This window comes from Neomonachus schauinslandi, chromosome 2 (assembly GCF_002201575.2).
Source record: "Neomonachus schauinslandi chromosome 2, ASM220157v2, whole genome shotgun sequence".
Classification (NCBI taxonomy): Eukaryota; Metazoa; Chordata; class Mammalia; order Carnivora; family Phocidae; genus Neomonachus; species Neomonachus schauinslandi.
Genome location: NC_058404.1, coordinates 198,265,979 through 198,288,174, shown reverse-complemented (window position 1 = coordinate 198,288,174; position 22,196 = coordinate 198,265,979). Strand labels below are relative to the sequence as shown.

Sequence of the window (22,196 nt, the reverse complement as noted above, 5' to 3'; positions counted from 1 at the left end):
GCTGTATCCTCACATGGTGGAGAGAGAGAGCTCTGTCCTCTTCCTCCCCTTATAAGGGCACCAATCCCATCATGGAGGCTCCAACCCCATGACCTCATCCAAACCCAGTTACCTCCCAAAGGCCTTAGCTCCAAGGATCATCACATTGGCGGTTAAGGCTTCAACATGTGAATTCTAAGTGGGGGGCACAAGCATTCCATCCATAGCAGACTGATTTAGGCCTCTCCCCTGGGCCCTCCACTCCCCTCCAATGTTATTCCCATCTTGGCATCCACCATATTGTATCTGTCACCTTGTCTGTCTCCTTGAGGCCGGGAATCTTGCCTTGCTCATTTCCGTCTCCAGTACCTTAGCAATGGCCTGGCCTGGGAAAGGTATTCATCAAGTGTTTGTTGACTGACCAAATAACAGACTGAATGAAAGAGATACGGTGAGCAAACCCTGTCACCTTTCTTCATTCCCTACTGCTTAGAGCCATCACAATATTTACAGGAGTTGACGACATCCCATGTCAACTTTTGATTGTGAAGACTGCAGCCATGTTGCTTTCTCAGCCTGACCTCAGAGGGTGGGACAGCCACCCTCTCCATTAATTACGTACTCATGGGTGCTGGCGGCAGGGCTGGTGCCACGAGGAGCTGTAACCAGGGCTATAAAAATACTTGACAGCCATGTGACTTTCAAGGACTCTTGCCCATTTCTTCATGCAGGGACTATTTATGGAGCGTGGCCGGTCTGCGCGAATCTGGGGAGGGGCCTGAAACCGCAACGCCAGGATCTGTGTCATGGACTGAGGGGGTGGGGATGGGGGGGATTACCCGGTGCTGAAGACCCATCCACAGTCACTCCCTGGGGCCATAATTGCCTTGCCACCACCCCGAGTCACCTCGGTGCCACCAGTGCATTGAGCCAGGCTGGCTCTGGCACCTCCCGGACACGTTCCTGGGAAGGCACCCAGTCTTCTTGGATTTTGCTGCATTTTCATTCCTTCCTTCACAGCTACACTGCACAAATATCAATTTCTGGTTCACCATGACCCTTGCTTCCCCTTCTCCGCTCTCAGCCCCTGTAATGAAGTCCCCCCACCAGGGTATTTACCAAATGCGTGAGGGCAGTGCGCTCATGTCACTGAGACCTACAAGCCCACACCTGGGAGAAGATAGGGTGTGCTCGGAGGGGCCGGTCAGCACGGAATGACAGGCTGCATATTGGAGCAGAGTGAATTCTCTCTGAATCTGTCCTCTGGATGCCACACTTGGACACACTGCCATGCCTCCCGAGAACTCCTGGGAGTGGGTGCTGGGGTAGTGCCACTAGGGGGCGCTAGACCGGGAATGCAAATGGAAGGCAGTCGGTCTACAGGAGAAGATCACCTCCCGCATTCCCTGCCCACTTCCCTTTCATCAGACTTGAATTTGGAGTCAAGTCTCTCACTAACATCTGTCCCCACCTTCCCTGGTTTACAGGGACTACATCATGCCTAAGCGGAGGCCAGAGTGGTGCTGCCCAAGAGAAGCATCTGGAAGCCCCCTGGGGAAGAAACCAGGGTTGATGAGACCCATGGCAGGCTCCAGGCTCCCGATGGTAATTACCCCACTTCTGAGATGTCAGTGTGATGTCATGCTGGCCCTGATCTTCCACTCAGGATCACACACCCCGGGCACTCTCCCCTCCCACTAATCTTCGTGGACGTCAGAGTGAACTTACTGCAGGACAACAGAAAAAAGAAAGAAAGAAAAAGAAAAAGAAACCAAATCAAATCCCAGAGCACAAGCTTATCCAGCCTTCATCGGGCGACAGCAGCAGGAAGACTGAACTGTTTCAGAGCACGTCTGCCTGATAAGAAGAAATGGCCCTTTGGTTTTCTTCTGTTCCATTTGGATTGGCCTCCTCCCGTGTCTTGGTCATGCGGTGGGTATCCAGGGCCATGAAACCATCTGATCATGACTTCATAAAGCACTCCGCAGGATTTGCGGCCGGCTCGTCTGCTGCTCTGGGGAATCCACCTCGCCCAAGGCTTCTGTGGGAGCAGTTCTCAACAGTTCTGTTTCCCCATTTTCTCTCCAGCCACCAGGTTCCTGGGTTAGTCCCTGCCTTGTGGCCAAGGCCATATGACCAATCCAGTCTCCTTCCACGCTCTGTGTTGGGCATGTGATTTTATGCAATTACATGAGGGAATCACAGTGAATACCTTTTGTAGAGAGGTTTTCAAAGCACCTTCCCAGCTGTGATCTGCTCTGTACAACTCTGTAGGACCAGGCTGGAGATGATCTCCTGACACTTAGCAAACTGACTCTCTTTCTCTCTCTCTCTTTCTTCCATCTTCCTTCCCTCCCTCCCTCCTTCCTTCTTTCCTCTCTGTTTTTCCTTCCTCTCTTTCTTCTCTTTCCCTCTCTTTCTCTTTCTCCCTCCCTCCCTTCCTTCCTATCATTAACACACAATGTTACATTAGTTTCAGGTATACAACATAGTGGTTCAACAAGCTTATACACTGTGCTATGTTCACCACATTCCACTCCTTTCTTTGCTACTCTCTGTATCACAAGGGCCGGGGGCGGGGGGGGGGGGCAGCGGGGAACACATTTCCTGACTCTCTTGCAGCTAGGGTTCTCGATGAGATTTATGGTCTGCCCACAAGATACACTCAGGAGAGGTTTGCAAGGTGGAAGGAAAGCAGAGTCTGTCTGTTTGGGACGGAGCCAAAGGATGAACAAGCTGGGTAGACAGGGGTCTTTGCCAAGGCTGGACGTTTATTAAGGTGGCCTCATCACTGGTATGAGCAGCTAGGAAGTGACTGTCCAGCCCAAGGTCCTTGAGCCAGAATCCAAGCCCCAGGCAGGTTTGACCACAAGGCCTACCACCTCCCTTCTTCACCAAGCTGCTTTCTCTGGGGCGCCCTGCAGCCCAGACTGGTACAGGCACAAGGGATGTGGAGCTGCCTCTACTCCAGCCCAGGGGATGGCCAGGTCACTGCTTTCCCTAGAGCTCACCCTCCCAGTCAGTCTAGGACGTAAGCCTCCCCTCCAGACAGATATGCACCCTGAAGCCCGAGGCCAGGCCCCCTGTGCCTCCAGCCTGGTATCGAACACTGTTCAGGAAACAGGGAGTGATTAAGATGATCATTTTCAGGCAGAGTAGGAATTTGGGCCCAGTGTCAGTGGAGACATAGAAACTCACAATTTCACAAAGAAGGATTTCACATCAGTAGATTCTTAGCCCTTCTTCACCCCTTCCTCGCTGCCCAGAGATTATGTGAAGGGTCATTTTGGGATGAACAAACTAGCCTTACACAGTTTAACTCTGCCTGGGCAGGTGAGGGATCCCTGGTCTTCCGAGCTCTTGGTCGTATCTGAGTGGTCACTTACCCAGCTTGGGTTGAATGTGGGAGGTGGATCTTCCTCTCTCTGGGGTCGTGGAGTAGGAAGACCCTTTTGACTCACACAAATGCAAGCTTTGATCAGCAATGAAGGTGATATGTTGGCCCCTATCTGCCACTTCCTTGTTTTATTTTTTATTTGTTCAAATCCCATATGGGTAAGATGGGGCTGTGATAGGTTGAACTGTGTTCCCCGCCTCCCTGCCCCATTCATATGTTGAAGTCCTAACTCCCATGATCTCAGAATGTGACTTCATACGGGTGGGGTCACTGCAGATGTAATTGGTTAAGATGAGCTCATACTGCGGGGGTGGGGGGGCCCTAATCCAGTAAGACTGGTGTTCTTATGTAAAGGGGACATTTAGACACAGACATGCACCTGGGGAAACACCACATGAAGTCTGGAATTATCCTGCTCCAGCCGAGGGACTGCCCCAAGCTAGCAGAGAGAACTGGAACAGACCCGTCCCTGGCTCCTCCTAGGGGGCGTGGGTCTGCCCACGGACACCATGACCTCAGACTTCCAGCCTCCAGCACGATGAGACAATAACATTTCTGTTGTTTGAGCCTCTCAACCTGTGGGACTTTGTTACAGCAGCCCTAGGAAACTGAGAAGGAGAGGCTATTTCTTGGAGTCAGGGACTCCCAGAGCCGGGTCATTAGGGCTTTAAGACTCCCTCCTGGCATTGTGCTGCAGCAGAAACTTCTCTTCTTGCAGCCTTCTGAAAAGAACCGCATTACAATCCTCCCAAGGACACCCAGAATTTAAACCCCACTCCTGCATTCTGTCCTTAATCTCTTGGGACCCCCTCTAAATAATGACACTGCTGTTGGTCCTTCAGACTTAGAAACAACCTTGCCCACCGAGGTGCCTGGGTGGCTGCCCCCCACTTCCTTCTCAGCTGCTCCAAACCCTGCATCTGAGGCATCAGAAACAACACACACCCACTCTGTTAATGCCCTGGGGTCCCTCCTTCCAGGCATGATGGTAACAGCCTGTAAAATGTTGGGACAAGGGACAAGGGAGTGTCGATGCTGCTGGCCACAGCCGTTTTGGGGAGTACTTGCCACATTTATCAACAAATATGTTAGCGACGAAGGATCGATTCTTTGAAACAAGTCCAGTTAAAGAGTGCTCTAAAATACATCAATTAATAGGAAATTCGAGGAAGAGTAAGGCCAACAGATCAGGAGACGATTGCCATTGAAAAGATAGTTTGGGGACGCCTGGGTGACTCAGTTGGTTAAGCACCTGCCTTCGGCTCAGGTCATGATCCCAGGGTCCTGGGATCAAACCCCGCATCAGGCTCCCTGCTCAGCGGGAAGTCTGCTTCTCCCTCTGCTGCTCCCCCTGCTGGTGCTCTCTCTCTCTGACAAATAAATGAGTAAAATCTTTAAAAAATAAAAGACAGTTTGTTCCTCATCATTCCCAAGAGAAGGGGGCATATTATGCCATGGGGGCCACATGGGGAAGCGTGGGGTCGACCACAAGGCTGAGGGAGAAAAGGGGGGCAGGAGCTTTTCTGGTGGTTTCTGTGAGAAGGAATGGGTGAGGCGGGGCAAGCAGGGTTAGGACTGGCTGATCTGAATAATTTTAGGGGCTCTGGGGTGCAGGGGCTGTCCCTAGTTGTCTGGTGCCTGGTCCTGGGGTGACTGGGTGGATTGTGGCCCTGATGTGAAGAAGTCAGGCATCAGGATTCAGGAAAAAAAGACATGGTTAAAACAATGAGAAAACCAATTCCCTCTGTTGGGTGGCTACTGTGTTCCCTGTTGCTAAACATTTGGGTCGGGTTTCTGACGCCCAAGCGAGTTACACACTTCACAGTCAGCTGTGAAAAGTCTAAACTGTGCGGGCTCTTCATGGCCTCCTGCAGTGAGTGTACCCATGTGCCCCCAAATGCTCTGTTGACCCCACCCACGCTGCAGGACCCAGGGAGCCCCCTGGCCGGTCCTTCCACTTTCACCCAACCCCATCGTCCCTACCCTGTCCCAGCACTGACCCTACGGGTTTGCTCTCTGTCCCCCCTCAGGCCTGGCTCCACCTTAGAACCACCACGGACCTTTAACACTCCCCGACCCAGCACCCTCTCCTGCAAAATGAATCACCTCTGCAGGTGGGACTGTGCCTCAGTACTTGTTACAGTTCCCAGGTGATCTGAGAACAGCCACCCTAGACCCTGTCCTTCGGGTCACCTGGCACAATGGGTGGCCTATGACAGGTCTGCAAAAATGAAGGGATCAATTTCCCGAATCCAGAGGTCAAGGGCTACAGCATCAGTGAACTTCGAGCGAGGGCCCCCAGGGACACCCAGGGCAGAAATGCAGGCTTTTCTGACTCTCGACTCTTTGTTCATCTTTGGAGGAGCTGAGCTCCCTAGGTGGAAAAGACCCACGGGCCCACCCACAGGCCCATCTGTGCAGGCAGCTCTTCCATTTCCACCTGCCTCTTCCAGATGGTGGGGTTAACTGCCGCAGTTCTCCCCCGCCTTCCCCTGCTCTGTCCCAGCCATCTGGCCAGGTACTGTGCAGCCCCCCAAAGCCCCACTCTAGGTCAGCTCATGACTTGCTTTGCCCGCTGGGATGGGAGCCAATGTGACACAGGCTTGAGGGGTTGGGCTTTCTATGCTCCTGTTGCTACTGTGGCCTTGTGAGGCCTTGTGGGGCTGGCCTGCCGGAGGGCGAGCCATGAGGACCAGCGCTGAGCTGTCCAGCCAAGGCCAGCGTGTCCCAGCCGGAAGCAGGCAACCCTCAGACGTGAGCACAGCCAATATCACCAGAGCTGCCCGGCTGACCCCACCTGACCTCAGTCTTAGGAGCAAGACTTGCCTGTAAGAGCTTAACCCACAGATCTGTGAGCTTACTAGATGCTCCCGGCTTGTGCATTAAAGTCATGTGGTTATTCATCGTGGAGCCTTATTGTCCCATTAGAAAAGGAGGTAACCCTTCTCCTTCCCTTTGCAGCTTTAAATCCCCATCTCCTTGAGTTGTGTGCCCTCAGCCCTAACCTACACTCAACCTTCTCCCCACGCTTCCCTAAGATGCTCTTTCTTCCTTCAACTTCATTTTACTCCAGGGATGGTCTTTCTCTGCTTTAGCTGCTGGCCAAGAATACCCCACATCTCAGAAGAGAATTACAGTGCTTGTTCGAGAAGACAAAACCCAGACTGAAGGATCAGAAAGTGCAGCAGACACAGAGTGGGGAGCAGAAAAGCTTGTAGGAAAGCCTTGGATTTTGTGTAACCAGCAGAACTTGAACGTTATTACTAAAATATTAATGCATTTATTTAATTATGTTTATTATAAACAGCCAACCAACTTGTTTTCAGAGAAAACAGTCAATGAGATCCATGATTAAACTCTTTAAATAGCAGGATGCCTGGGTGGCTCCGTGGGTTAAGCATCTGCCTTTTCAGCTCAGGTCATGATCTCAGGGTCCTGGGATTGAGTCCTGCATTGGGCTCCCTGCTCAGTGGGGAGTCTGTGTCTCTCTCTCCCCCCCGCCCCCACTAGTGATCTCTCTCTCTCACTCTCTGTCTCTCAAATAAATACATAAAATCTTAAAAAATCTTTAAATAGCAACACATAGCATCTGTTTTGTACTTTTTTGTAATGTAATTAACAAAAGGTTAAGGGGATCTAATGTTTGTCATGAAGACTATAGTTAGTAATACTGTATTATATTTTTGAAATTTGCTAAGAAGGTAAATCTTAAGTGTTCTCACCATACACAAAAGGAAAAGGTAACTATGTGAGGTGATGGATAGCTAATTAATGTGATTGAGGTAATCATTTCAAAATGTACACATACATACATTAAATCATGTTCACCTTTAAAATATCACATTGTACAACCTAGTATATACAATTTTTATTTGCCAATCACACCTCCATGGAGCCCAAGGTAAAAAAGGCAAAAATGACTAAGAAAGAAAAAAGGTGATGAGTGGCTCCTGATATAAATCAGGAAGAGGACCATGGCCACAGGCTCTTGGAGAGAAGACTTGTGTGTTCTAGGGAGAATTCTCTGCTCCTAAATTTCCTTTCTGCACTGCCTGAAAAGGCACTCATGGAATGTTAAAGTTGGGGATGGTGAATGAGTCATTCACTCTTTAGTATGAAATAGAGTTTCAGCGCTGTGTCCCAACATTAGAAGAGACAGCCCGATGAAATAGGAGCTTGGAGAAGAGTGAGGAGGGTGGGTCCACAGGCCCTTGGGAAAGTGTGTGGATGCTGCAAAGCCAGAGGCAGGGTCGGGACACTGTGAAAGCCATGTGGGAGGGGCGGAGGATGGGGCTCTTAGAGAGTTGGGGGGAGGTCTGGAAGGAAAGTGGAAAGAGGCTGAGTGGAGAGGTGAGAATGAGTGTGGAAGGGGAGGGATGGATGGAGATCCAGAGCTCAGGAATGAGGAAACACAGGGAAGGCTGCCTGCCAGTGTCCTTGTGTGCGGCGGCCTCAGGAGCCCCGTGGCCAGGGACTGGGACGACCAAGGGTGAACTAGGGAGTCACAGGGGCCCGGGGCTCATTTCCTCATAGATGAAATGGCTGAATTATTCCTACTGAGTTGTGTTCCCACCTTAATTTTACTTCTGGAAGATACTCAGGGCCCTAGAAAGTCTTTACCCAAAGGTCTCTGTCAGTTGTTGGGACAGGACCCTTAGTCCAGACCCCTGACTTCCAGGACAGCCTTGCTATCTGTCCTGCATAACCCAGCCTGGGTCCCTTCTCACTGCCACCTCACCTGCTTCTGAGCACTTTTTATGCCCTGATGCTGTGCTGGGTCATCCTTCTTATACCTTCACTGTCTTGTCTTATACTTGCACCACACCTGCGAGGCCCCACTGCTTCTCTTTTATTGCTGCGAAGGCCCAAACTCAGAGGGGTGAAGTGACTTGCCCAAAGACACACAGACGGTTGGGGGGCGGGTCAGCTGAGCACCACATCTGGGGATCCTGACTTATACATGCTAATGGGGGCCTTGATTTGCATCCTCAGCTCTACCCAGTTCTCCTGGCATCTTGAGGTCACCATTGACCTTCCATTCTGGAGGAATTTCAACCTGCTGCCCCAAAACACCCAGGCTGGTTTCAGCTTCTGGCAGGACATTTGAGCCCAGATTCCACCACTCCCGCTCCACCTCCCAATACCGAGGAGCTTACACAATGAGGTAGGATTCCCCGAGACACATTGGGGACACATACGGGGTCCTAGAGGGGCTTCTAGAAGGAGCCACAGCCTGCAGCTGCTGGGGTCGGGGAGGGAGGCTCAGAGAAGGCATACAGAAGAGGCTGCGGACATCCCTGCACGATGCAGCAGCTCCCCCAGGAAACTCCTCAGCGGCTCACTCCACCCCATCCTCCCGAAAGCCCTTGGGGATGAGGGCCCCAAAGCAACGTCACTGAATTTAGTGTTCAGGCTGCTGTGATGGTTAAACTGCAAACTTGCCCTAGGCTGTCCGATCAGCCGGGCTGTGCACCGTTGGCCATGCCCTAGACCTGTGGTGATGGGCATCACATCCCTGGAAGTGAGCCAAAACACAGAGGCCCAGGCTTGCCAAAGCAAGCCAGGGAACGGCCTTGGATTCTTACCAAGTCCCCCAGGAGATTCCAATGAGACCAAAGTTGGGCATGGAGCCTTGCTTCTCAAAGTGTGGTCCACTGACCAGAAGTGTTGGCTTCACCTGGGAGCTGTTAGATGCAGAATCTAGGCCCCACCTCAGACCTACTGTATCAGGGTCTGTATGCACATGAAGGCTTGAGAAGCCAGGGGGAGGGAAGGCTTCGCGGATTACTGATTACTGATTCCTGGCTTGCCAGGCATACACAATGCCATTTGATGCCCGTGATAATCTGGAAGGTGGACACCATTTTATGTTTCACAGAAGATGACACTGAGGCTCAGAGAGGTAAGTGACTTTTCTGAAGCCATGGGTCCCCAGGTAGGGGAACTTTCCAGCCCTACCTCGCATCCCCTCTGCCCCATCATCCCCACACTGGGACATGAGCAGCTATGCCCTTAGCCACGAAACCTTCCAATACATTGGGCTTGACTCACTGTGCCGGACACAGACCAGAAATTACACAGATGTGCATCCACCAGAATTAAACAAAAAAAGGCTTTCTAATCAACCCTCAAATCCAACTCCCCAGGACCCCAGTCTCCCAGAGCCTCAAACTTCCCGCTGAAAGAGTCTCTGTAAAGCATGCATAACAGGCTTACCATGTTCATCCAGCAAGATGTTGTCTGGCTTGATGTCTCTGTAAGAGAAAACAAATAGGCTGACAACGTGATTCCTATTGAAGAGCACATGACAAACATGAAGCTTGGGGACACATGCCTGACAACATCCAGAGTGCCTGTCTCTCCCTCAGCATGAGGCTCAGACAGGGAGCAGGGAAGTAATGAGGATAACACAGAGCCTGTGTTCTTGCTTCCTTCTTGTTTTGCAGAACCGCAAGTTGACTCTGAATACTTTCTTCCTGAATATTCTTAACAATTTCTGGTTTTGAGACTTCCACGAGTCTGCTCATTGAGCACCTGGTCTCTGCCAGCAGATAGAGATTCTCCCCCACCCCCCCTGACATAACGGAGCCCTCCCACCTTGCTAAGGAAACCTCCCCAGGGTTAAGCTCTCTGTTCTACAGATACAGGGAGGAGGTTCCAGGAAGGCTTGGCAATTTGTCCAGGTCAGAGATAAGCCGCCCCAGCCCTCAGCCAGTTTTTTCACAGTGTCTGTGAGCTAGGAAGGGCTTGTATAACTTTAAACAGCTGTGGAAACAAAATAAGACACACACAAAAAGCAACAACAAAAGGACGTACAACAGAGACTAATGTGGCCCTCAGAGCCTGAAATATTTATTATCTGGTCCTTCCGGGAGAAAGGTTGCTGATCCTTTTTCTTAGGGCAGGGGCTGGGGAGTTTCTGGAAAGTTCCACTCTACATTGCCATGAGAGCAAAGGGCTTCCGGCTCCAAGTTGTGCTTATTCAACACAGGGTTTGCTTTCCTCACCTCTGCTCTACGTGCCTAGCACGATGCCTGTCACTTTTAGACACTGTCAGAGAACAATCAGAGCGGGACAGCAGTCCAAGTGTAAGAAGACATTGTACTCCGGACAATTTCAGTAGGTGGAAAATGGCCTCAATTCTGAACACAACACGGACGAGTGGGAATTTACAGCCCAGGAGCAGGTGGGGGTCGTGGATGCAAAGTTCCTAACTGGAAACATCTGGGGAGGGGGGTTCTGGCGAAAGCCACCCCATAGGATTCTTGCTGAAGGCAGGCTGGGGATGAGGACCTGACCAGATACGGAGCGGGGACGCAGTTCTTGCTAAACGGACGCCGCAGGTCCTCGCCAAGACCGGACAACGCAGGGATGAACAGCAAAACCCAAAAGTTGAGGCCTGGTTGCAAAAGAACCCACAAGAGCCTGGATAAAATTTGGTTGAGGAGGCAGAGCTTTTGTCAACACATAGGAAACATGAATGAGGGAGGATGGAAGAATGGACGTAAAAAACCCCCCCAAAACACAAAAACAGCGTTTGAGAAACTCAACTGACATCTCCAGCCCTGATTTACTATTATTAATATGCACAGATTTTCCAAAGCTCTTTATTAAAACCATAGACTTGAGAAAGGCAAACCCCACTCACTCATTTATAATAAATGTCAGATCTTCTGAGACTAATGACACCTTGCTTCGAACTAAAAAGCGTTTGCTCCTGAGTTTATCAAATAGTAATTCTACCTGAAAACGCACCATGGTTGTTTGTGATCATGCGATGCAATGTCTATGGCTTTGGGGATGAGAGAAACATTTAACCTATATATTTATTTATTTATTTATTTAAAGATTTTATTTATTTATTTGACACAGAGAGAGAGAGAGAGAGGGAACACAAGCAGGGGGAGAGGGAGAGGGAGAAGCAGGCTTCCCGCCGAGCAGGGAGCCCGATGCGGGGCTCGATCCCAGGACCCTGAGATCATGACCTGAGCCGAAGGCAGTCGCTTAACCAACTGAGCCACCCAGGCGCCCCTTAACCTATATATTTAAACTTCTATGGGGACTTTTTGAGCCATTATTGACGAGCATTAAAGCAAATGGGCCCCTGCAGCTGCTGAGTTCACAAAACATCCACAGTGAACAGAGATGATTCGAGGAGTTCCCATGGGGAGGATGAGCTTGAGAACTCACAAAATTAAAACAAAGGGCAGAAGACCCCAGAGTTAAAGGTTTGTGTATCAAACCAGCAACTGCTCGGTCCCTGTGCAGAGTGCCTCCCAGGAGGGCTCTAATGAAAAGGGGAAATAAGTACTTGTCAAGAATGCAGACAGAGCAGCAAAAAATTTTTTAATTAAATTAAATTTAATTTAAATTCAATTAATTAACATATAGAGTATTATTGGTTTCAGAGGTAGAGTTCAGTTATTTATCAGTTGCACGTAACACCCAGTGCTCATCCCATCACGTGCCCTTGTTTTTTATTTTTTTAAGATTTTATTTATTTATTTATTGGAGAGCGAGCGAGAGAGAAACAGCATGAGAGAGGAGAGGGTCAGAGGGAGAAGCAGACTCCCTGCCGAGCAGGGAGCCCGATGCGGGACTCGATCCCGGGACTCCAGGATCATGACCTGAGCCGAAGGCAGTCGCTTAACCAACTGAGCCACCCAGGCGCCCCCATCACGTGCCCTTCTTAATGCCCATCACCCAGTTACCCCATCTCCCTACCCCCTCCCCTCCTGCAACCCTCAGTTTGTTCCCTAGAGTTAAGAGTCTCTTAAGCTTTGTCTCCCTCTCTGATTTTTAAAGATTTATTTATTTATTTATTTATTTATTTATTTATTTATTTGACAGAGAGACACAGCGAGAGAGGGGACACAAGCATGGGGAGTGGGAGAGGGAGAAGCAGGCTTCCCGCGGAGCAGGGAGCCCGATGCGGGCCTCGATCCCAGGACCCTGGGACCATGACCTGAGCCAAAGGCAGACGCTTAACGACTGAGCCACCCAGGCGCCCCTCCCTCTCTGATTTTTTCTTATTTTATTTGAAAGCAATCCCATAAGGCCTGGCATGACCTTGTTTTGGGTGTGGGGAGCAGGGAGGAGGTGGCTGTGGCCTAGGAAGTATGAACCCCAAAATGCTTGCAAGGACCATGGCTGGAAACCACCACCTCCTCTGATGTTAAAGGTGCCCCCTGGGGCTTTGCGCTTGCCCCCTTCCCTTCCCCTTCCCTCCTCCTGCCTCTCTTCGTTCTCACTCCCCTCTCCCTGTCTCCCTTCTTCCCGCCCTCCCTCTCTCCTCCTCTTCCTTTTCTTTCCACCAACATTTTGCAAACACCCCAAGAGCTGGGGTTGCAGAGGCTCAGGACACAGCGGCCCCAAGGCCAAGGGAAGGTGGGAGGGGGCCACTGGAGAACAAACGGCCGGTGCACTGGGACAGCAGGGCTCAGGGTGTCAGAGCCAGTCCGAGGTGGGGGGGCAGACCTAAGGAGAGGTGACCTGGTGGAGTGGGGTGAATAGTGTTCCCCCCCCCGAGAATTCATGTCTACCTGGGACTCGAGAATATGACTTTATTTGGAAACAGAGCCTTGCGGACGGAATTAGTTAAGGATCTCCAGACGAAAGCACCTTGGGTTTAGGGTGGGTCCTCAATCAAACGGCTTCCGTCTTGGACACACAGACACGAAGGACAGATGAAGAGGCAGCAACTGGAGAACTGTGGCCAGAAGTCTGGGAGTGCCAGGAGGCACCAGGAGCTGGAAGAAGCAGGAAAGGATTCTCCCCAGAGCTTTTGGAGAAGCACGGCCCTGCTGACACCTTAATTTCAGCAGTCTTCTGGCCAGAGAATAAATCTGTGTCATTTTACACCACAGATTTTGTGGTGATTTGCTGCAATAGCCGCAGGAAGCAAACACAGCCGGCCTCGCAGAAGGGGAGCCGATGGAGGCGGCTGGCCAATCTCAAGTGGCAGCCAGGGTCCCCCACAGACCACAGTGTGACCTTAGACAGGCCCACTGCTCACGGAGCCTGCAGTCACCTCTGAAAAGCCCCGTTCACCATCTCTCGTGTCATGAGGACCAAACAGGGCACAGCTGTGAGCAGCTTGGTAAACTGGACACCGTGGCTCCAAGGAGAGAGGCTGTCTGTCCAGGTGAGTCCTGCCCAGGAGCAGGCTGCTGGGGCTCCCAGCCCTGCCTTCCGCGGCTGCCAGGGTGACCCCTTCTCCAGCTTCCTTCCTGGTGCACGTTGCATGCACATGCTCCCTGTGTCAGCTCTTAGCACGGAGGCGAACCAATGGTTCCCCAGCATTTATGGAGTGTCCCTTCTGTGGTCACTGGGGACACAACAGTGAACAAGACAGACGCAGCTGAATGGAGCTTGAGCTCCAGGAGGGGAGACAGGCCAGGATGCACGTGAATAAAATGACACATCACAAGTGGGGATGAGTGCTTTGAGGGTCTAGAAGAGAAACCAAAAGAGGTCCTGCTTTTGGTAGGAGGTCGGAGAAGGAGTTTCCGAAGACCTGACATCGGGTTGACACCTGGATGGAAAGAGTTAGTCATGGACAGTTCATTTGACCTGTGATGCGCTTCCAGCCAAGGGAATGTGACAAAGGTGACAGGGGTCTCCCCCTTCCCCCCCCCCAAGATGACATCGTATCAGACTCCATCTCTGCAGGCAGGAGTGAGGGATCCTCCCTTGCTGGCTTTGAAGATGGGCACTGTCATGTGTGAGCGGGCCACAGGGTGGGGGCGGCAGGTGCCTCTAGCCACTGAGAGCCAGCGAGGAAACGGGCAGCTCGGGCCTGCTGCCACAAGGGACTGCATTCTGCCCACAACCATGGGAGCTGAGGAGAGGTCCAGAAACGAGTGCAGGCCCTGGACACCTGGACCACAGCTTTGTGGCATCCTGAGCAGAGGAACCAGCGAACCTTGGCCCCAATCCCGACCTGTGGAAGCTGAGAGAGGCAACGAGAGTTGGTGTAAGCTGCTATATTTGTGGCTATTTGTTATGTGGCAGCAGAAAACTGATGTACTGGCTGTATGATGTCGGGCAATTTGAGCCTCTTTCCCTCATCTGGAAAATGGAAACAGCCCCTCTGACTCTTGCAGGGAAAAGACAACGAGGTGCTGCCGACAGCCGGCCTGGCCCTGCCCCCATGTCAAAGGACCCTGGAAATGACGGGTCACCTTCACTGCTGTTTACATGGAGCTGGGGAGCCCTCGGGAAAAGTGCTTTGGGGAAGAAAGTGAATTAGCTCTTCTTTGGGGCACCTGGGAGTCTCAGTCGGTGAAGCATCCGACTCTTGATTTTGGCTCAGGTCATGATCTCGGGGTCCTGAGATCACAGTGGGGAGTCTGCTTCTCTCTCCCCTTCTGCCCCTCCCCCCACCTCGTGCATGCACAGGAGCGCTCTCTTCTCTCTAATAAATAAATCAATCTTAAAAAAAAAAAAAAAGATCTCTTTCATAGGAGACTCACCAGGCAGACTCCAGCAAAGCAGCAGAGAGGAGTCAGAGAGCCTGAGCCACTTGGGATTTAATAAGAATAGCATTTTATGGGCAGAGCATCTTATCAGAGCCGCGGGGTCGTGGGTTTCAGGGCCATTCCCTCCAGCTCTATTTTTCTCATCGATGGTATCTCAGTGCTAGCGCGTCATCCTGTTCCAAATGGGCTTGTGCGTTTGGAAGGCACATTAAGAGTTCTGTGTGGATGGAAGGCTGTGACAATGTTTTCTGAGGACAGGCCCATAATTTCAGAGCTGGGCAAACTGGCACTTTGATGGAAAGTATGCAGGCGAGGCTATAAAACCCGGTTCTTGCTCTTGAATTATTCTCCAGCCCCCAAATAAAACAAAACATAAAATGTCAGCTGGGCTATTTTAAAAAACAGCACAGAAGTGGCTCTGATCCCCACTGCAAGGGAGGGCGGTGAGGACATCTCTATGTGCGTCCCTTTGCAGGCATCCTCTGTCGGCAGCTGTACGCAGCAATAAAGACAAAAACTGGGGAAGAGCCACTTTTGTGGGCTAAAAGCTGTGGGTATTTTACCACCGGAGGGAGAAACGCGAGGCTGGCATGCGTAGAGGTAGCAGGTGGAGGTAGGAAAAGCCGCATCCTGAGCCCGTCTCTTGCTGGCCCCAGGGCCCTGGCTCGCCACCCAGCGGGGCTCCGGTTCCTCACTCCTCGGAGGATGTGCACTGCACAAAGTTAGAGCGAGGATTGGTTGGCATCAGTCATGTTTATTCTGCACGTTGTTAAAGCACCTTGTGTACATCCTGTTTCAGGAATTCACATTTATTGTGTTTTATTTAGAGCAAGAAAGAGAGCGAGTGAGAGAGAACATGAGTGGGGGGAGGGGAAGAGGGAGAGGGAGAAGCAGGCTTCCTGCTCAGCTTAGAGCCAGATGCAGGACTCGATCCCAGGACCCTGAGATCATGACCCGAGTGGAAGGCAGATGCTTAACTGACTGAGCCACCCAGGTGCTCTAGTGTGTTTTAATACACAAATTCAATGAGCCAGTCGTCTGATCCAGAAACTTCGGTGGCTTCCCACTGTTCACCAAGGAATAGCCCGGAGAGCATCAGCACAGCTCTGGGCAGAGGGAAGACAGGCTTGCCGGGGTGGTCGGCAGAGGCTACGGTCAGGGACATGTGTTTATGGAGGTGGGTTGAGGCCACTTGTGAAGGGCATTATTTGATGGAGAAGCCAACTTGGGGTGGTTAGACCTCAGGGGGAATTCTTGGGTTTCCTTCGGTCTGGCTGAACGCCAGTGACTGCGCTTGATTTCGGTGAGGATTTAGGGGAGCAACCAACACAGGGCCAGGTGCATGGGAGCCGTGCTCATTGCTAACAGAGGGAGATGCAGACACATCAGTGTGAGGCTGGGCTAACACGACAGTCCCTGGGGGAGGGTGTGGAGGCATTTGTGGGGCTCTGTGGGGATTGGTAGGAGTCACCTTGGCTGCTGACCTCCGTCTTAGCCAGCTTGAGCGGGGCCTTGCACCCATCCACCAGCAAGCTGATGTGGGACAGGAAGCTATTGGCCGTGGTTCTCCTATTTTGGATCTCACCATACCAGCATGGACTGTTCTAGAAACTGGGAAACAATGTTGAAAGTGTACATCGTTGCTACTCAAATCTTACTTCTTTCTCCTGCTTCCTGTGGAAGGCGGGGACCATGGACAAACCCCAGACCCCAACACGACTCACTAATGTTGAAAGCAGAACTGGTCATATTAACAGATAACCTGCACCGAGCGCTCATCGTGAGCCAGAGGCAACTTCTCGCACGTTACATGCATTTAACACGGACGGTGGCTGCCATCAGGTATGACACAGCGCTTCCTACGTCACCTCACTTAGTTCTGACACTGCTCCCATCCTACCGATGAACAAAGAACAACTACAGGGAGTCAGAGTTCACATCTTGGCAGACAAGACCCAATTCGCATGGGGCCCTGTCTCTAGATCAATGTTCTCGGCCTGGGAGAAAAAAAAAAATCTCAAGGGAAAAATGCGTGAGTTCCCGGAATCTAAAGTAGGCAGTCGTAGCTGGAGGAGCATGCGCCTAATAAGTATCTGATTCAATAAATACGATTACATTATCCGTATTTCAGGATATGTTTCTTTATTACAACACCCACACACAAGGTCGTATTTCTTTTTTAATATGACCCGAATGGCTTTGCAAAGCATGAATGTGACTGCCCCTTCTTACATAAATCCCCTTAATGGCCCTCTGCTACCCACAGCGCCACTGGCCGGCTCTACCATAATCTCAAAGATAAAAAGTGAACACTGAGATGTGGTTGTCAACTTGTAAACCCATCAGCTGGGGGCATTAAACAGCCAAGGACCCCCCTCGTACTCAGCAGGGAAGAGGAGACATTCTCCCCTTAGAAAAGTCCAAAGGACGCAATGCAGAGCGGGGCGCGGTGCTCACAGGCCCAGGACCGTTCGCGGACGCGTGTTTAGAAAGCCCAGCAGAGCAGAATTGGTTTTCTCGCCCGGGCCTTCCCCCCGCCTCGGCTCTCAGTGGCGTGCCCTCCCCGCTACCACCTGCCCCCGAAGCTGCAGGTTTTAGGACACGTTCAACTGCAACCTCCTCCTGGAATAGTAGCGGCTCAAATAGTGTCCCCCAAATTCGTGTCTACCCAGCACCTGTGAACGGATGTCATTTGGAAATAGTGTCTTTGCAAAGGTAATTAAGATGAAGTTGTACTGGTTTACCAGGTGGGCCCTAAACCCAACAACTGGTGCTCTTATAAGGAGAGGAAAAGACACGGAGGCAAACAGAGAAGGCTGTGTGAAGACAGAGGTGAAACCCGGGGTGGGGCCGCCACAAGCCAAGGTCACCCGGGAGCCAGGTGCATGGGAGCTTCATTTATCCTCATAAACCTGCATTCGCTTCCTGGGGCTGCTTTAACAAGTTACCGCAAACCTAGTGACCTAAAACAAAACAGATTTTTTTTTTCTCGTACAGTTCTGGAGGTCAGAAGTCCAAAATGAGTCTTCGGAGGCTAAAATCAAGTGTCAGTAAGGTGCGTTCCTTCTGGAAGCTCTAGGGGGGAATCTGTTTCCCTTTCGGCTTCTAGAGGCACCCCCGTTTCTCGACTGGTGGCCCTGCCTTGCCTCCCCTCATCTTGGTTCTGTCCTCACATCTCCTACTCCTGACTCCGACCCTCCTGTCTCCTTCTTATAAGGACACCTGTGGTCATCTCGGACCCACCTAGATGACCCAGGATAATTTTCCCATTTCATGATCCTTAACTTAATCACGCATGCAGGTTCCTTTTGCTGTATAAAAGTATCACATTCACAGGGTTTGGGGGATTAGAACGTGGCATTGTTGGGGGGCCATGATCCAGTCTGCATCGTGTTCCCCTGCAAACTCATGTGTTGAAGTCCTAACCCCAGGACCTCAGAATGTGACTGTATTTGGAGATGGGGTCTGTAAAGAAGTACAAGGTAAAACCAGGTCATTAGGGTGGGCCTTCATCCAATTTAATTGGAGTCTTTATAAGAAGAAGAGATTAGGATATAGACAGGCACAGAGGGATGACTCTATGAGGACATGGGGAGAAGATGAACATCTACACGCCACGGAGAGAGGCCTCAGGGGAACCAACCCTGCTGACACCTTGATCTCAGATTTCCAGCCTCCAGGACTGTGAGGAAGTAAATTTATCTTTTTAAAGCCACCCAGTCTGTGGTATTTTGCAATGGCAGTCCCCCAAAACTCATATAGGTAGGCAATATTATTATCCCTGTTATTGGTCAGTAAAACTGAGGCTGAGTGCAGTGAGGTCACAGAGTCAATCCATGGTAGAGCCTGGACATACCAGTTAAGAGACCTACGTCTTCATTTAAGGGCATGAAAGCATTCTGCAAATGTATGCATGGCCTAAGAAGGTAGTTCTGCCTTGCATCTAGCTAAGACCCCATCCTGTGCCTCTAGTCATTTTCCTCTCTCTTTATTATCTGGGAGAGAAAGAGCATGGGGTCAAGCCACACTTGGGGATTGTTCGTTTTCCTTTAATCCTGCAAAGAACAAACATCAGCATGGTTGACATTGATTAATCCAGTTCAAGAGCTGTGCCTCTCCACGGGGCCAGGGTGTAAACTTGGTTACTAAGGCAATTGCATTCAGTTAATTATCCCTAAGTATGTCTCATGGAGATTTTGAAGCTTTCAGGATTCACAAACATGTTCAAGGATGCACTGGGTTCAATTAATTTATTCGTGGATGGGTGAGCCTGATGACATACCCAACATGCTGTCTGAGATGCAGTGAGGGGGTCACCTTCCCAGTCAGGTCAGGAAGGGTCCGTGAAGCCCTTGGAGACCCACCCCACTCAGTGTTATCCCTTCTAGTTGCTCCTAGAAACCTGAATTGCCGTGGTGTGTCCATGAGTCAGCCTTCTCCGCCAGACTGCAAACTCAAGGCAAGAGCCGTTGCATGGCGTATGGAGATCAAGAAAAGTGTGTGGAAGGACAAGATGCTTGCCCAGACATCCTGTGATGCTGGAGGAAACTTTGAGCCCTTCACCCATGGACAATGGTTTAAATCCCTACTCTATGACTGCTTGGGTCTCAGTTTTCCCTATCTGTAAAAGGGGATAAAATGAAATCATGTATGTAAAGGACCTGGCTCAGTTCCTAGCACACAGTAGGTGCTCAATAAATGGTGATTATTTTTCCCACCCTGACCCACTCCTACTTTGCAGGGAGTTTAGAGGAAACAGGATGTGGTAGACAGGAAGACAGAAGAGCTGACCAGCACGATTAGGACCACCTCTCAAGTGTGTGCAATTTTACAGTTCACGAAACCCCTTCCCATCTGCAATTCATTTAATCCTCCCGACAGCCCCAAGAACCGGCCTCATCTTCCTTTCACGAGCAAAGGAACGGAAGCAAAGCGACTCCCGAGTAGTTATAGTTAAAGAGTAGCAGGGGGATTTGAACCCAGCTCCGCTGACACCCATCTTGGGTTCTTTCTTTTCCGTGTTCTGGGTGGGGTAGAGAGGTTGGGGCAGAGCCACTCGACCCACCTGCGTGGGCCTCCCCTCCATCACAGTCTTCGTGTCTGTGTGCAGCCTCCCGTGCCTGGAGCGCTCCCCAGTCTCCGTGAGCTCTTGCTCACCGTCACTCCCACGAAGAAGCCCTCCATGGACCAAGTCACAGTCCAGCATCATCCTGTTCCTGCACGTCACTGTCACAGCAGTGACCACAATCAGCATCCACGTGTGTGATGATCTGATTGAGGCTTTTCTCTCCCAGTGGGCTCTGAATCCCATCAACACGGGACCCACACCTAGATTCGCAGCCCTGGCACCACTATCGATTAAGTTACTAAATCTATAAGCTCATCAGGAGGCACTGGGCGAACATTGGTCAGAACTCTAATATTCGAGTGCAGGGGTGTCTAGGGGCCCAGGTGCACAGGCCCAGTTAGGGTCAGGTCCCGACTTGGCACTTAGGGTCCTGGTCCAGGCGGGGATCCTCCAGGACTCAGCTTTCCCAAAAAAAAACCCTGGCCTCGCTCTCATTTTACTTCACTCACATCTGGCAGCTTGTAAATCGTCACGATGATTAATTTTGTATTCTCCTCCCGGATTCAGTAATCCTGCTGGGTTCTGAGTGGCTGGGTGTGAGCAGTGCTGTGAATCTTCAGGAGCCCCCTCGTCCCCCCATGGCACCCGATTCTTTCCTCTTCTGTTAAGATGTTCAGATGATGGGCCTTATGTTCGTAATCCCAGAATTCCTTTCTGAGGCAAATGCTGGAGAGAGTTCATGTCCGTATCAGGACCTAGTCGTACATCCGTAGGGTTGCTACTGAATGCAGCAGTGCAGGGACAAGGGGAGGCCGGGCCACCATCAGGAATGACCCCGTTGTCTTCCAGACAAGGGCACTAACATTCAGAAGAGCAAGTAACTTCCTTGGGTGCCCCCGGTAGAGGGCACCAGGACTGGGATTTGAACTTTGTTTCCCCAACTGTCATAAACTTAATAGCGTGGATATTATCTGAGTCACTGACAAAGACAAAGGTATTTTAGAGCTAAAACAGACCTAAGAAATAATTGTGTTTATTATGAATAACTGAGAAGTTCAGCTACTTGCTCTAAATCACAAATATGTGCCTTTCAACGGGCTCAGGTCAGGGTTGATCTATCTCCATGCTCTCTGTGCCACCAAGAACTTGTTTTTCCTGCATCCACAGCTCTTCCTATTAACTCGTCCCTCCAGACCAGTTTACCATCAAGTAGTGGGCAGGGTTCTGGGCTCACACCCGATGTGAGATCTTTTGGGTATTCAGGGCACATTTATTGACACCTCCCTCTGCCGGCAGTGGCCCAGGTGCTGTGGGTACGGCAGCGAACAAAACAGGGTATCTGGAGTCGATGAAACAAGGCTTACATTCTGGCGGAAAGGAGGTACACAGGCAGAGACAGAGATGCACACCATGCACTGGGGGACGATCACGGGAGAGTGGTGGAGGGTACTGCTTGAGAGAGACGGTTGGGAGCAGGTCCCTGGAGAATGCAGACGACAGAGCATTTGGGGGCAGGGGACTGGGGACCAGAAGCTTCTTTCTTTAAGTGTGACAAAAAGACCTGGGGATCCTTGAGGACAACTGCACCTCACCGCTTGTCTCCACAACAGCCCTGGGATCAGGGTCATTATTTCCACATTCCAGTTGAAGAATCTTGAACTAATAACATTTGGTAACTTGCCCAGAACATGGCCGGCCTCTGGGAAAGTCCCCCTTCCCTGATGGAATGAGCCCATCTGTAGGAGTAGAGAGGGAGCCTCAGAACCCCTGGAAAAACGCTGTCCTTGTACTCAACACTGGCAGCTCTTCACGGCATCCTGTCTTGGGACCGCAGGGACTGATCTACCGGCCTCTCTTCCTTTTATGTTGGGCACAGGATCCCAGCCATGCCTCATCCTCTGGAGTGCAATCCCCACTGGAGACACATCCTCAGCCCCCCACTTCTTCCCTCACCTGCCCGTCTCCCAGCACCCTCCACTGTCCCTTCTGGAACTCACAGCTCAGCTCCTCCTTTGAGCTTGCTGTAACCCCATGGGCTATCTACAGAGGACACTGCCCCCACCCCAATCCTCTCTAGTGGGCACTTTCCCATCACCCCTCAGAGCTCTAGGCCAGAGGAGGGCAGGTGTCCCCTTGCTCCAGATTGCCCCTGTCCCACCTGCCACCTCAACTCCACCGCCTTTGAAGATGGGGCCATCGGACTACACTGTCTCCTCCCTTCCCTGCTTTAGGACCCTACAGATACCTGGGAAGGTCTCACCAAGCCAATAGG

General features: G+C 51.2%; 1 protein-coding gene across 2 annotated transcripts in view; it reads right to left on the bottom strand.

Annotated features, from left to right (window-relative positions):
• The window catches only part of STK32B (serine/threonine kinase 32B), a 384,614-nt gene that overhangs the window by 59,439 nt on the left and 302,979 nt on the right, over positions 1 to 22,196 (bottom strand). For both annotated transcript variants that reach the window (XM_021677602.1, XM_021677603.1), the window contains exon 5: positions 9,593 to 9,630. In XM_021677602.1, the coding sequence (XP_021533277.1) occupies positions 9,593 to 9,630 (38 nt within the window). The remainder of the gene's footprint in view (positions 1 to 9,592; positions 9,631 to 22,196) is intronic.